This window comes from Rhinoderma darwinii, chromosome 1 (assembly GCF_050947455.1).
Source record: "Rhinoderma darwinii isolate aRhiDar2 chromosome 1, aRhiDar2.hap1, whole genome shotgun sequence".
Taxonomy (NCBI): domain Eukaryota; kingdom Metazoa; phylum Chordata; class Amphibia; order Anura; family Rhinodermatidae; genus Rhinoderma; species Rhinoderma darwinii.
Window position 1 is genome coordinate 43,238,902 of NC_134687.1, and position 12,504 is coordinate 43,251,405.

The 12,504-nt window shown below is 45.9% G+C and overlaps 1 protein-coding gene across 1 annotated transcript in view; it reads right to left on the bottom strand.

Annotated features, from left to right (window-relative positions):
* The window catches only part of LOC142750778 (uncharacterized), a 51,146-nt gene extending 39,342 nt beyond the window's left edge, over positions 1-11,804 (bottom strand). The window contains exons 1-2 of the mRNA XM_075860069.1: positions 11,767-11,804; positions 442-521 (exon numbers count right to left, since the gene is read on the bottom strand). Of these exons, the coding sequence (XP_075716184.1) occupies positions 442-474 (33 nt within the window). The 5' untranslated portion in view covers positions 475-521; positions 11,767-11,804. The remainder of the gene's footprint in view (positions 1-441; positions 522-11,766) is intronic.
* Positions 11,805-12,504: the final 700 nt, after the last annotated feature.

Consider the following 12,504-nt stretch of genomic DNA (forward strand, 5'->3'; position numbering starts at 1 on the left):
TTGTACAGTAAATACGTTCCAGTATGTGCATGTCTATATACGTGGTTAATTTTTGGTTTGTGGAGGGCAGCAATAGAGAATCCCGCACAGGGCGCCATCCAACCTAAGGCCGGCCCTGGCTAGAAGTTATGGAAGATGGCTGCCTCTGCCAGTCCTGGACACGACCGCGGCACGTTCTTGTAGTAAGCAATGGAATGATGAGTAGAAACAAGGTGGTGATAGAGGTTAAGGGTTGTGTTAGATTGGAAAAGAGGAGTTGTTGTGAAGTATTATTTTTTTTAGCTGCCTTAACCAAATCTCAGTAAGTTCTCTGCATTGATGTGTTCCGTCCCGGGAAGCTGCCCCCACATCTCTGAACAGCATATCATTTCTTGCCTAGGAGCTATAAAAATGTCTGTTGGAATAAAATCTTTTTATTGAATTGCCTTAGTACATGCTTACACTCCATTCGCAGTCATTATGATGAATGTGCATAGATAGTTGTGGTGGAGTCGTATCTTTAATCCTTAAAATCCTTTGGTCTGGAAGAACATAGAAAATGCAACTTACAAAGATGCAATGCTCAAAACAATAAAGATATAAATAAATAAATTATTATAGAGGGCATCTCTATTTAGACTTATTTTTGTAGGAAAAGAGCTTTACCTGTGGTAAGACTCCACAACGTTGTAATAAGGTTTTTAATATAGGTTAAACTATTTTATATTGATACTCTAAAAACATACTGTTGGATGAACTGGGCTCCATCATAGTGGAGTAATAATGTGTAGTAATATTGTTTTAATATACCATCATGCCTGAAGCCACCACTAGAGGGAGCTTAAGTACATGCTGTATTCTATTAATACAGGACATTGAAACAGTATCAAGTACACTCCTAAGCTCCCTCCAGTGGTAGCTGCAGGCAGCTAGAATTTTAGCATCTGTTTATGGTATTTAGAACTCTATTAGAAAAATGGAGCTCTGACCATTATGAAGATATACTAAGAATTTAAACAGCCCCTAATGTTGGACCTAAAAATGATATGGTTGAAAGGTGGACATCACTTTAAGCATTATCTATAACTTGATCTTTAAAAATACACATTGTGTTGTTTAGTTTATATTTTAAACTTTGTCTTATATACATGTATCAAATCAATTACTGATATAATAACTGTGCAGCTTACAGTTTACATATAGTATTAGTCTACATAAAAAGTTGATTACATTTGTAAACACATTAGAGTACATTACTTCTCGTGTACTGATACTAAGTTACAAAAGGTGTAATAGTCCAAGGCTGCATTCACAATTTTCCAGGCTTCAGAGCTTATACTTTCCTGCATTTCTTAAAGGGGTTATCCACTACCGGACTACTAATGACCTATCCACAGGATAGGTCATCATTATATCATCGGTGCTGGTCCAACACCTGGACCACGCACTAATCAGCCGCTCCGGCTTCCTCCAGGTATCGGACGTACATGCCGGAAGCAGTTGGCTCCGGCCACGGAATAGCGGCCGAGCTGCAGTACTGCAGCTCCGCTCCTATTCAAGTGAATAGGAGCAGAGCTGCAGTTCTGCAGCAAGGCCGCTATGCAATGTACGGAGCCAAGTGCTTCGGGCTCCGTACATTGCATAATGGGCAATAACATCCGATGCCCGCAGGCAATCGGAGGAGCTGAACGGTGTGGGATCCAGGTTTCGGACCCGCACCGATGATATACTGATGAACTATCCGGTGGATAGGTCATCAGTTATCCAGTAGTGGACAACTCCTTTAATGAATCAACGTTTGTACAGAGCTTGCTCTGGTGAATTGCATTTTGTAAAGAGTCCAGACCAGGCATTGTACAGTAATCTGGTGTATTATTCAAATAGCCGTACACATTTTATCCTATAATAGCCTGTGTCAGCATATAATTAACAGGGAAGAAATTCTAATGTTTGAGTGTAGGATGGCCCAGCATGAATGCATGAATGGCTGTGAAAAGATAAGCTATGGTGTCGGTCTTATAAGGAAGAAGTACCTCCGGCCAAAAGGTCAAGCCTGTCCCTCTTGGCCAATAATGCATCATACCAAAAATATGTATTCGCCTATCGAAGAACTGCTCCTTCAAACCAACGTTATCTCTACCCTCCCCTCTTTCGAAGTACACTCTGTCCGCATCTGCTCTAGCTTTAAGTGGCCATCATCTACCTACCTACCTACCATCATTATGCGTGACTTCAACATTTGCATTGAAAAATCCCACTCAGCTGCCATCACAGTGGTATTCTCCTTTGGCCTCTCAAAGTGGTTTTCCACAGTCACTCACATGGAGACCCACACAATAGACCTTACATTCACCCACATGATCCTTATCTAACCTTGAACTTGCCTCTCCCTCTATCTGACCAAAATATGCTTACATTTTCCCTTTACCTAACACCCTTATTCCAGGCACTAGCACATCCTCATATAAACCTTATTGTAAATCTCTTGATATTCACACACTTTTAGACTTTCTTCTACCACTCTCTACTATATCCTCACTTCTTGGTGCAGAAGTGCCACTGTTTTCTATAATGTCACAATAACGTCAGCTCTCTGGGACGAGTCAATAGGCAGCCCTGGCACACCAATCTGATGAAAAAATTGAAACAAGCTTCCAGTCTTTGGAAGAAATCCCACTCCAAGGAAGACTTTGCAACATACAAGCACTTCTCAATTTCAAAATGGCACTTACTTCTGTTAAGCAGGCGTCTTTCTCTGCTGTCATATCTTCTCTGTCTCACAACCCCAAACATTTAAAATAGTTAATACTTACTCCATCCCAAAGATTCCCATCAAACATCTCTTATTTTAACTTAGGAATTTGCCACAAATCTTAAACATAATATCTACACCATTAGAAACCGTTTTAAGCTACAGTCCCACAACTGCTCAGTGCTCTTCCCCATAATCTGCTTTTCCACCAATACTTTCGACCCTACTCTCCAAAACACACCTTACCACATGTGTGTCACGGCTGTGGGATATGTGGATGAACTGGGCTGCTCCGCCATAGCGGAGTAGCAGCTGGTCAAACAAAATGTCAATAACGGTCACTAGGACAAGAGTACCTGGATTGCTGGCTTGTGCCAGATGATTGAAAGCAGGCTTGTGCCGGACTATTGGAAGCTGGCTTGTGCAGAAGTTGTCTCGCACAATGGACTTGGCACGGGCATCAGACATAGATACAGCAAAGGAAGCATTTGGATGACAAACACTGGGAAGACACAACATTGTTCAGGCAAAGGGGAAGTGGGCAGAGTTCTTCTGAAAGTCCCGGGTGTGCTGGGATTGGTCAGGGACAAAGTTGCTGGTGCGCGTGGTCGCCCTTTAAGGCCGGGGGTGATCACACTCTACAAGCAACCGAAGGAGAGTGCAGTGTGTACCGGTATCTCTTCATGCTCCCAAGACTTCTCCTCTGGACCAAAACCCTTCTAATCTACAAGGTAGTAGGTCCTCCCTCCTACCTTCTTGTAGCCCAGGATCTCCTTTACCTCTAAGACTTCGGTAGCACCTGTCTTGAACAAATATACAGTAAACAGTGAGGTCCCTGTTCTTCCCAAACCTCTGTCCCTACCTACTTGTATGACCCGACCTAAACGACCGGCGCACAACTGGGCGGTGTTCCCGATACTGGTACAAGTGAAACCAACAAACAGATAAGACAGAGACTGTACGAAATAACAAAGGGTAACCTGGTAAGTACACGGAGGGAGAGGCAGGGCAATTGCGCCGCTGACAAGTCCGGGCACAAAAGGCGGAGTCAGGCAGGCAGGGTCAAACCGGGAGAGTGTGGAAAAAACAAAAGTCAGAAGGCAAAGAAAAGTCAGGAGTCCAGCCAAGGTCAGGTCACAAGAAGTCAAAAATAAAGTCGCTCAGGGGAGTCTGAAACAAGGGAAAGCACCAGGCAAGGAAACTCTAATTACAGACAAAGGCCTACTATCCCGGGCTGAACTAAATAAGGAGAGGGCGGGAGCTCAGGAACATCAGCCAGGCTTTGATTGGCTTGACGCTCCTGAGCTCCTATTGGCTGCAGACTGCCTCAGTCTGCCAGGCTGGGCGATGCCCGAGCGAGTAACTCTCGATGTCCTGGAGACCAAGGGAGCCGCAGGCAGAGAGTACGTGACAGTACCCCCCCTTTTACGAGGGGCCACTGGACCCTCAACCCCCGAACCAGGTTTATTCTGAAACTTTTTATGAAAGTTTTTTTATAAGGGTCTGAGCGTGGATATCTCAGACTGGGACCCAAGTCCTCTCCTCTGGACCATATCCTTTCCAATGGACCAGGTACTGGATAGACCCCTGAATCTTTCTTCAAACAAAACACAGGGGTAGACTGGAAAAGGTGCCCGCAAGCTAACGGGGAGGAGTCTACCCCTACCAGTGGAATAGAACAGACAAATCAATAAGGGGTAAACCAATGAACAAAGCAAAACTGTGGGAAATAAAATTGGTAATGGACCCGGAGTCCAAAAACACAGAACCTATCCCAGTCTTGCCCAAAAATGACAGCTGGGCTTGCAACAAGACCTTATTAAAACGAATGGGAGATACCTGTGCGCCCAAGTGACCTCCCCGATGACCACTTAGGCGCGTAAGTTTTACAGAGTCTTCTTTTTTGCGTTTGGGACAGGCGCTGAGTAGATGGTCCACGTCTCCACAGTAGAAGCATAAGGCATTTTTGCGGCGGAACTCCCTGTGAACTTTTGGATCTCCGGTGATCCCTATCTCCCCCTGTTCCTCCTGGTAGTCAGCTGAAGATGATGGCACTGGGACAGCTCGAGACCTAGGAGAATCGACTTGACGGCGCTCCTGGATGCGTCGGTCGAGACGGACAGCAAGATTCATGGGCTGATCTAGGGAGTCGGGGGGGTTAACCTACTAGCAGGTCTTTCAGGGCATCAGTCAGTCCTAGCCTGAAGTGGTACGTCAGGGCTGAGTGACCCCAGGTAGGTTCCACAGACCACTTCCTAAACTCAGAGCAGTACTCCTCTACTGCCCTCTTACCCTGACGAAGTCCCTCTAACTGAGTTTCAGCGAACGCTGTCCTGTCGGGTTCATCATAGAGATGTTCCAGGGCGGAAAAGAAAGCGTCGACAGAGGTGTGTTGGGGACTAGTGGGAGATAAGGAAAATGCCCAATCCTGGGGGTCCCCCTTTAGGCAGGATATGATGATCCCCACACATTGAGACTCAGAGCCAGAAGAATGGGGTCATAACTGAAAATAAAGCATGCAGCTCTCACGAAAAGATGCAAACATTTTTTTATCGCCAGGGTAACTGGATTTGGGGTTCCAGCAAAGGTGCGGGAGGGTAGGCTGCCACGGGTAACACAGGGGCGGCCACATGCGGGGCATGCTCCAGCTGGTAGACTCTCTGGGCCAGATCCTGCACCAATTGGGTGAAACCCTGCATTTGCTCTGTTAACACTACCAAAGGGTCCATGGCAAACAAAGCCAGACAACAGGGAAGAGCAGGTAATGGTTCTGTAATTCTGTCATGAACAAATACACAGTAAACCGTGAGGTCCCTGTTCTTCCCAAACCTTTGTCCCTACCTACTTGTATGACCCGACCTAAACGACGGCGCACAACTGGGCGGCGTTCCCTATACTGGTACAAGTGAAACCAACAAACCGATAAGACAGAGACAGTACGAAATAACAAAGGGTAACCTGGGAAGTACATGGAGGGAGAGGCAGGGCAGGGTCAAACTGGGAGAGTGTGGAACAAACAAAAGTCAGAAGGCAAAGAAAAGTCAGGAGTCCAGCCGAGGTCAGGTCACAAGAAGTCAAAAAGCAAGTCGCTCAGGGGAGTCTGAAACAAGGGAAAGCACCAGGCAAGGAAACTCTAATTACAGACAAAGGCCAAATATCCCATGCTGAACTAAATAAGGAGAGGGCGGGAGCTCACGAACATCAGCTAGGCTTCGATTGGCCTGACGCTCCTGAGCTCCTATTGGCTGCAGACTGCCTCAGTCTGCCAGGCCGGGCGATGCCCGAGCGAGTAACTCTCGATGTCCTGGAGACCGAGGGAGCCGCAGGCTGAGAGTACGTGACAGTACCCCCCCCCCTTTTACGAGGGGCCACTGGACCCTCAACCCCCGAACCAGGTTTATTCTGAAACTTTTTATGAAAGTTTTTTTATAAGGGTCTGAGCGTGGATATCTCAGACTGGGACCCAAGTCCTCTCCTCCGGACCATATCCTTTCCAATGGACCAGGTACTGGATAGACCCCTGAATCTTTCTTCAAACAAAACACAGGGGTAGACTGGAAAAGGTGCCTCAGTCTGCCAGGCCAGGCGACGCCTGAGGGAGTAACTCTCGATGTCCTGGAGACCGAGGGAGCCGCAGGCAGAGAGTACGTGACAGCACCATTGGGAGAAATTTCAGGGCCAGGAGATTTACTGTATTGGTTCAGGACCACAGGCTTCAGGAGGGACACATGTTGGGAATCTTGAGAGTAGGGGGAAGCTGTAGCTTATAAAACACAGAGTTGATTTGTTGTAGAATCTCAAAAGGGAACAATAAATCTGGGAGCAAATTTGTAGGAGGGGATTTTCAGACTAATATATTTTTGAAGACAACCAGACTTGGACTCCGGGAAGAAATTGGGGAGGAATTCTTCTCTTCCTATTGGCATATTTCTTCATGCGATCCACTGCCTGCAGGATTGCGTACTTGGTTTGCTGCCAGATGTGAGGAAAGCTTCCGAAAGAATTGGCTGCAGACACTTGAGATGTAGCTGGTACAGGAGGAGGAACGCGTGGATGTTGTCTGTAAACAATAAAGAATGGAGAAGAAGCAGAAGACTCACTCGTGTTATTATTGTAAGCGAAATTCGGCCCATGGAAGACGATTGTCACGAAGGGTCTGTGGACCCACTGGGCCGTACCGCCTTGGCGGTAAGACAGCTGGCCAACAGGGAGCAGGTGAATGTCTATAGTTCTATAGGTACCTGTGGCAGCTCAGACAGCAACAGGGCAGGCTCGGCTGGGACTTAGGTAGCAGGCAGACGTCAGGCGAGGTGAAGCAGCTCAGACGTGGATGCAGCATGGCACGACTTTGGTACAGCTCCGTGCTAGACCAGGAAGGTATGGATTGCTAGGAACAAGAACTGGAAACAGGTATAGGTACAGGGACAGGGATTGGAACAGGAAACACACTAGGAGGCCATCACATAGACAAACTATAGGGAACACAACAATGCTCAGGCATAGAACTAGGGGGCTGGACCCCTCTTATAGTCCAGGGTACTCACGGGTCAAAGTTCGACCATGAGATCCGGTGTGCGCGTGCCCGCGCACGCTCGTACCCGCTCTTAAAGGGGCAGCGCGCGCACCGGACCTCATGGACGAACTTTGACCCTAGGGGATCCGGCAGAGGTGAGTGGACGCGAGCGCTGGCGTCTCCTGAGGAGGAGACTGGGGCCAGCGCTTGCCGACTCGTGGCTGCGGCTGTCAGGGGGAGGTTGGACACGGACATTACAAAGATTCACCCAATTGTCATTTTGAACAGATATAAAATGACAAAGATAATTTTCTAGTACTTGATTAGTCGTTTCAACTTGGCCGTTAGATTGTGGGTGATAAGCAGAAGAAAAGTCCAATTTCACATCCAAAAGTTTACACAGGGCTCTCCAGAAATGTTATGTCAATTGTACACCCCGATCAGACTCCATATGGATGGATAGTCCGTGCAGATGAAAGATCATAAATAAATAAATTTGCCAAACGAGGAGCTGAGGGGTGACCAGGCAGAGAGACGAAATGTGCCATCTTAGAAAAACGATCCACCACGACGAAGACAGTGGTACATCCAGCAGAAGGAGGAAGGTCGGTAATAAAATCCATGGCAGTGTTTTTCCAGGGACCATCATGAAAAAGCAGAGGTCGGAGCAGATCAGTATGCTTGGAATAGGTAACCTTGTTTTTGGCACAATTGGTACAAGAAGAGACATAGTCCACAACATCTTTAGGCAGCGAGGGCCACCAGTAGTGATGAGAAATAAAGTCCTGAGTCTTACAAACACAAGAGTGCCCAGCCAACTTGGAATTATGACCCAGATGAGAATTTTTTTTCTGTCAGCAGGACAAATAACATTTTTTCCAGAGCAAATGTTTGTGCAGAGGGTTAACAGAAATAATCCTTGAAGGATCAATGATATGTTGAGGGTCCTCCTCTGAGTCATCTGTTTCAAATGACCGAGACAGGTCATCAGCCTTTATATTCTTATCAGCAGGACGAAAGTGAAGTAGAAACTGGAATCTGGCAAAGAACAGTGACCATCTGGCTTGATGAGGGTTCAGTCGTTGTGCAGTAAATAAGTGAGATTCTTGTGATCAGTGTAGATGATAATAGGATGAGTAGGTGCCTCCACTCCTCTAAGGCTAATTTGATGGCCAGTAACTCACGGTCCCCAAGAGAGTGACTGAGGAATTGGGGACAGGACAGGACGAACCTGAGGCAGGCAGCGGTGAAGACATTGGGATCCCCACTAGGGGACCTCTCCAGAATTCAAGTCGAGGACAGTACGGTGTAGGCGAAGCCATGGCAGACCCAGCAGAATAGGGTTAATCGCTTTTGGTAGGACATAAAAAGCTATTTCGTCAGTGTGAAGAACTCCCACTTGCAACTTCAGATCTCTTGAACTTCTGTGCCAATCTGTAGGACCTTTGTTCTAGACGAACTTCCAGGGCACGTTTTCGAAACCTCATGTCGATCCGTGTAGCCAGAAGAATTAGGGCATCCAAGGTAGACTGAAGATCACAAGCCGCCAGCTCATCTATTATTTGAGGAGCTAATCCTTGCCAAAAGGTTGCCACTAAGGCCTAATTATTCAAGGCAAACTCTGCTGCCAAAGTACGGAATTGGATGGGGTACTCCCCTATTGTCGATTCCCCTTGACAGAGAGTCAGAAGTGAGGGAGCTGTAGAATATGTTTGGCCAGGTTCTTCAAATACAGTACGAAAAGTCTCCAAAAATATTTGCAGGTTTGAAGATTCCGGCGCCTCATGTTCCCAGATAGGATCGCCCACGCTGAAGCTTTGCCAGGGAGGAGAGAGATACTAAAGGCAACCTTGGTCAAATCGGAGGGGAAGAGATGTGCGCGCAACTAGAAGTGGATCTTGCACTGGTTGATAAAGCTTCTACAGGTTTTTGCATCTCCATTGTAATGAGGTGGAAGTGGCAACGAAATTCCGGACCCAGAACTGACTGGAGTGCTGGCGGGCAGTGTAGTAGGTAGGGCAACAACTGAAGCAAGACCCAAGCATGTGGCAATAGCATTGACAGCTTGCAGGAGCTGATCTTGCCGTTCTCAGAGATGTCTGCTTACATTGCTTGGATTCTTGGATTGACCAGCGGGATCCATGGCATGAGCAAACTGGCTGTCGGGTATGAGGACCCACTGGGCCGCTCCGCAATAGCAGAGTAGCAGCTGGTCAAAAAAAGTAAATAAACGTCACTAGGGCAAGAGTACCTGGATTGCTGGCTTGTTCCGGACTATCAGAAGCTGGCTTGTGCTGAACAACTGGACTTGGGCACAGACGCTGGACTTGAACACAGAAGTTGTCTCGGACAATGGACTGGAACACAGAAGTTGTCTCGAACAATGGACTTGAGCACAGAAGTTGTCTCGGTCAATGGTCTTGAGCACAGAAGTCGTCTCGGACAATGGACTTGAGCACAGAAGTAGTCTCAGACAATGGACTTGGCACCGGACACAAATACTGGATACAGGATATGGGATACAGGATATAGCTAAGGAACCATTTGCAGGACCAACAGTGGGAAGACACAACATTGATCAGGCAAAGTGGAAGCGGGCAGAGTTCTTCTAAAAGTCCCGGGTGTGCTGGGATTGGTCAGGGATGAAGTTGCTGGTGTACGCGCTGGCCCTTTAAGACTGGGAACGAGAGTGCACACGCACCCGACGAGCAACAGCAGAAGGAGAGAGCAGTGTGTGCCGGCGTCTCTGTGGGAGGAGTTCTTTAACTCTCTTTTTGACCACCTACATCTTCCAACCTCACAACTTCACTGATTTTGTTTTTTTCTTAACCAAAGTCAATAATGATCTGTTAACAGCCAAAGCCTCACCCTGTGCTCTTCCTTCTAGACCTATCCTCTCCCTCTTGATACAAATTTTCTCATGCCTGGGCTTTACAGGCCCTCTTCTGGATCTCCTCATACCTCACCAACCGTACAATTAGGGTATGTGCACACGATGAGAGGCTTTTACGTCTGAAAAGACAGACTGTTTTCAGGAGAAAACAGCTGCCTCGTTTCAGACGTAAAAGCTCCTCCTCGTAATATGCGAGGCGTCTTTGACGTTTGTAATCTTGAGCTGCTCTTCATTGACTTCAATGAAGAACGGCTCAAATTACGTTGCAAAGAAGTGTCCTGCACTTCTTTGCCGAGGCAGTCATTTTACGCGTCGTCGTTTGACAGCTGTCAAACGACGACGCGTAAATGACAGGTCGTCTCCACAGTACGTCGGCAAACCCATTAAAATGAATGGGCAGATGTTTGCTGACGTACTGGAGCCTCGTTTACGTCTGAAAATAACTTGTGTGAACCCAGCCTTAGTGTCTCCCACTCATAAACCACCTCCTCTTCTCCTTTAAAGTTCCTTGATTCAGTGACCATATAATCTATTTGGTACTGGTTATGGGAGTCAGATATCCCTTTGCTATACATCTCTGTCAGTGATAGTGCTGTTAGGGGTCTGTCTGACAACAAATCTGTCGACTGTTTCCTATAACAACCAGCAGAAGTTTAATGCAGCTCTGGGATTTAATGCTTAGTATCATTACAAGATACATAATACAATGTATTTACAATGTTACTTAAATTATGTAAAATACATGTTAACATACTGTATCTGTGAGATGATGTATGTATTCAGTGGATTTTCTCTCCTAGCGTTTATATTCGCAGAAAATGTCTTTCCTCTGTGCATCACCATATATCTGACAATATGCTGACAATCCCCTATTTCAGGTTTGTTATTATAGGCTTATTAGTGATGATCCTATATATTCATTGGTAGTAACATGGCATTTCAATCCATATATTTTTTGTTGCAGTAGTATTACTTTTACGTTTAGAAAATCATGGCAGCACTAGTAAGGTATGACCATTAAAAGAGTTTTAACACAAACTATATTAGAACATTTCAGAACTTTTAAAGGGGTTTTCCAGCTAATAAAAATTGATGGCATTTCCTCAGGGCTCCTGTTTTGAAGGGGCCGCAGCGCTCTTATGAGCGCTGCTTCCCCTTCATTTCTACTTGCTCACTGTGAATCGTCGACACGCATTCACATCAATAGGCAAGAAGGCTGCAATACCTGTGAATCGTTGCTAAATGTGCGTTGTAGATTCACAGTGAGAAAGAAGAAATGAAGGGGAAGCAGCGGTCATACGAGCAAAACAGCTGATCAGTGGGGGACCCTGACGGTCTGACCCATCAGCTATTGATGGCCTATCCTCAATTTTTACTGGCTGGAAAACCCCTTTAATTTCCTCATCATTTTCAAGACCTTTGCTTCAGTCGGTGAATGAAAACATTATTGTTCACACTCAAAGGCTGAACACCTGTCCTGATCATATCCAACTGACATAGGTGCATAGGTCTCTGATGAGGAATTTAAACTTAATTCTTCTTTATGTAATGCATAGTTGTTATTTTTTTACTTAAAAGGAGAAAAAATTATATATACTATAGATGGAAGAATACAGAATGGTTTAATACCTCTGACTGGTCTTGACTCATTAAAATGAGTTATTTGCACCTGTAAATGAGAATCAATAAAATCTATTAAAGTACAGTACAAGTGCCGTCAAACATTACCCAAAAAGTTTCAATTTCCAGAAAGTTTCTATTTTTATTTAGTGGTGAATTTTTAATTCTGCTTTATCAGGTCTATCAACTATGATCAGTGACTGTATATTTGCTGCATTGTCTAATGGGAGTCAGAGTTAGGCTGGGTTCACACGACCTATTTTCAGACGTAAACGAGGCGTATTATGCCTCGTTTTATGTCTGAAAATAGGGCTACAATACGTCGGCAAACATCTGCCCATTCATTTGAATGGGTTTGCCGACGTACTGTGCAGACGACCTGTCATTTACGCATCGTCGTTTGACAGCTGTCAAACGACGACGCGTAAAAATACAGCCTCATCAAAAGAAGTGCAGGACACTTCTTTCAGACGTAATTTGAGCCGTTCTTCATTGAACTCAATGAAGCACAGCTCAAAATTTACGGCGGTCAGAGAAGCCTCGCAAAATGCGAGGAGGAGCAATTACGGCTGAAACGAGGCAGCTGTTTTCTCCTGAAAACAGTCTGTCATTTCAGCCGTAAAAGCCTCTCATCGTGCGCACATACCCTGAGTCTGAAATCCACTTCATGTCTCACCAGGGGATCCGGCTGCTGTGCTGGTCCCACATGCTTTACACTGAATTTTTTCTTTTTTGCCTTTCTTCAGC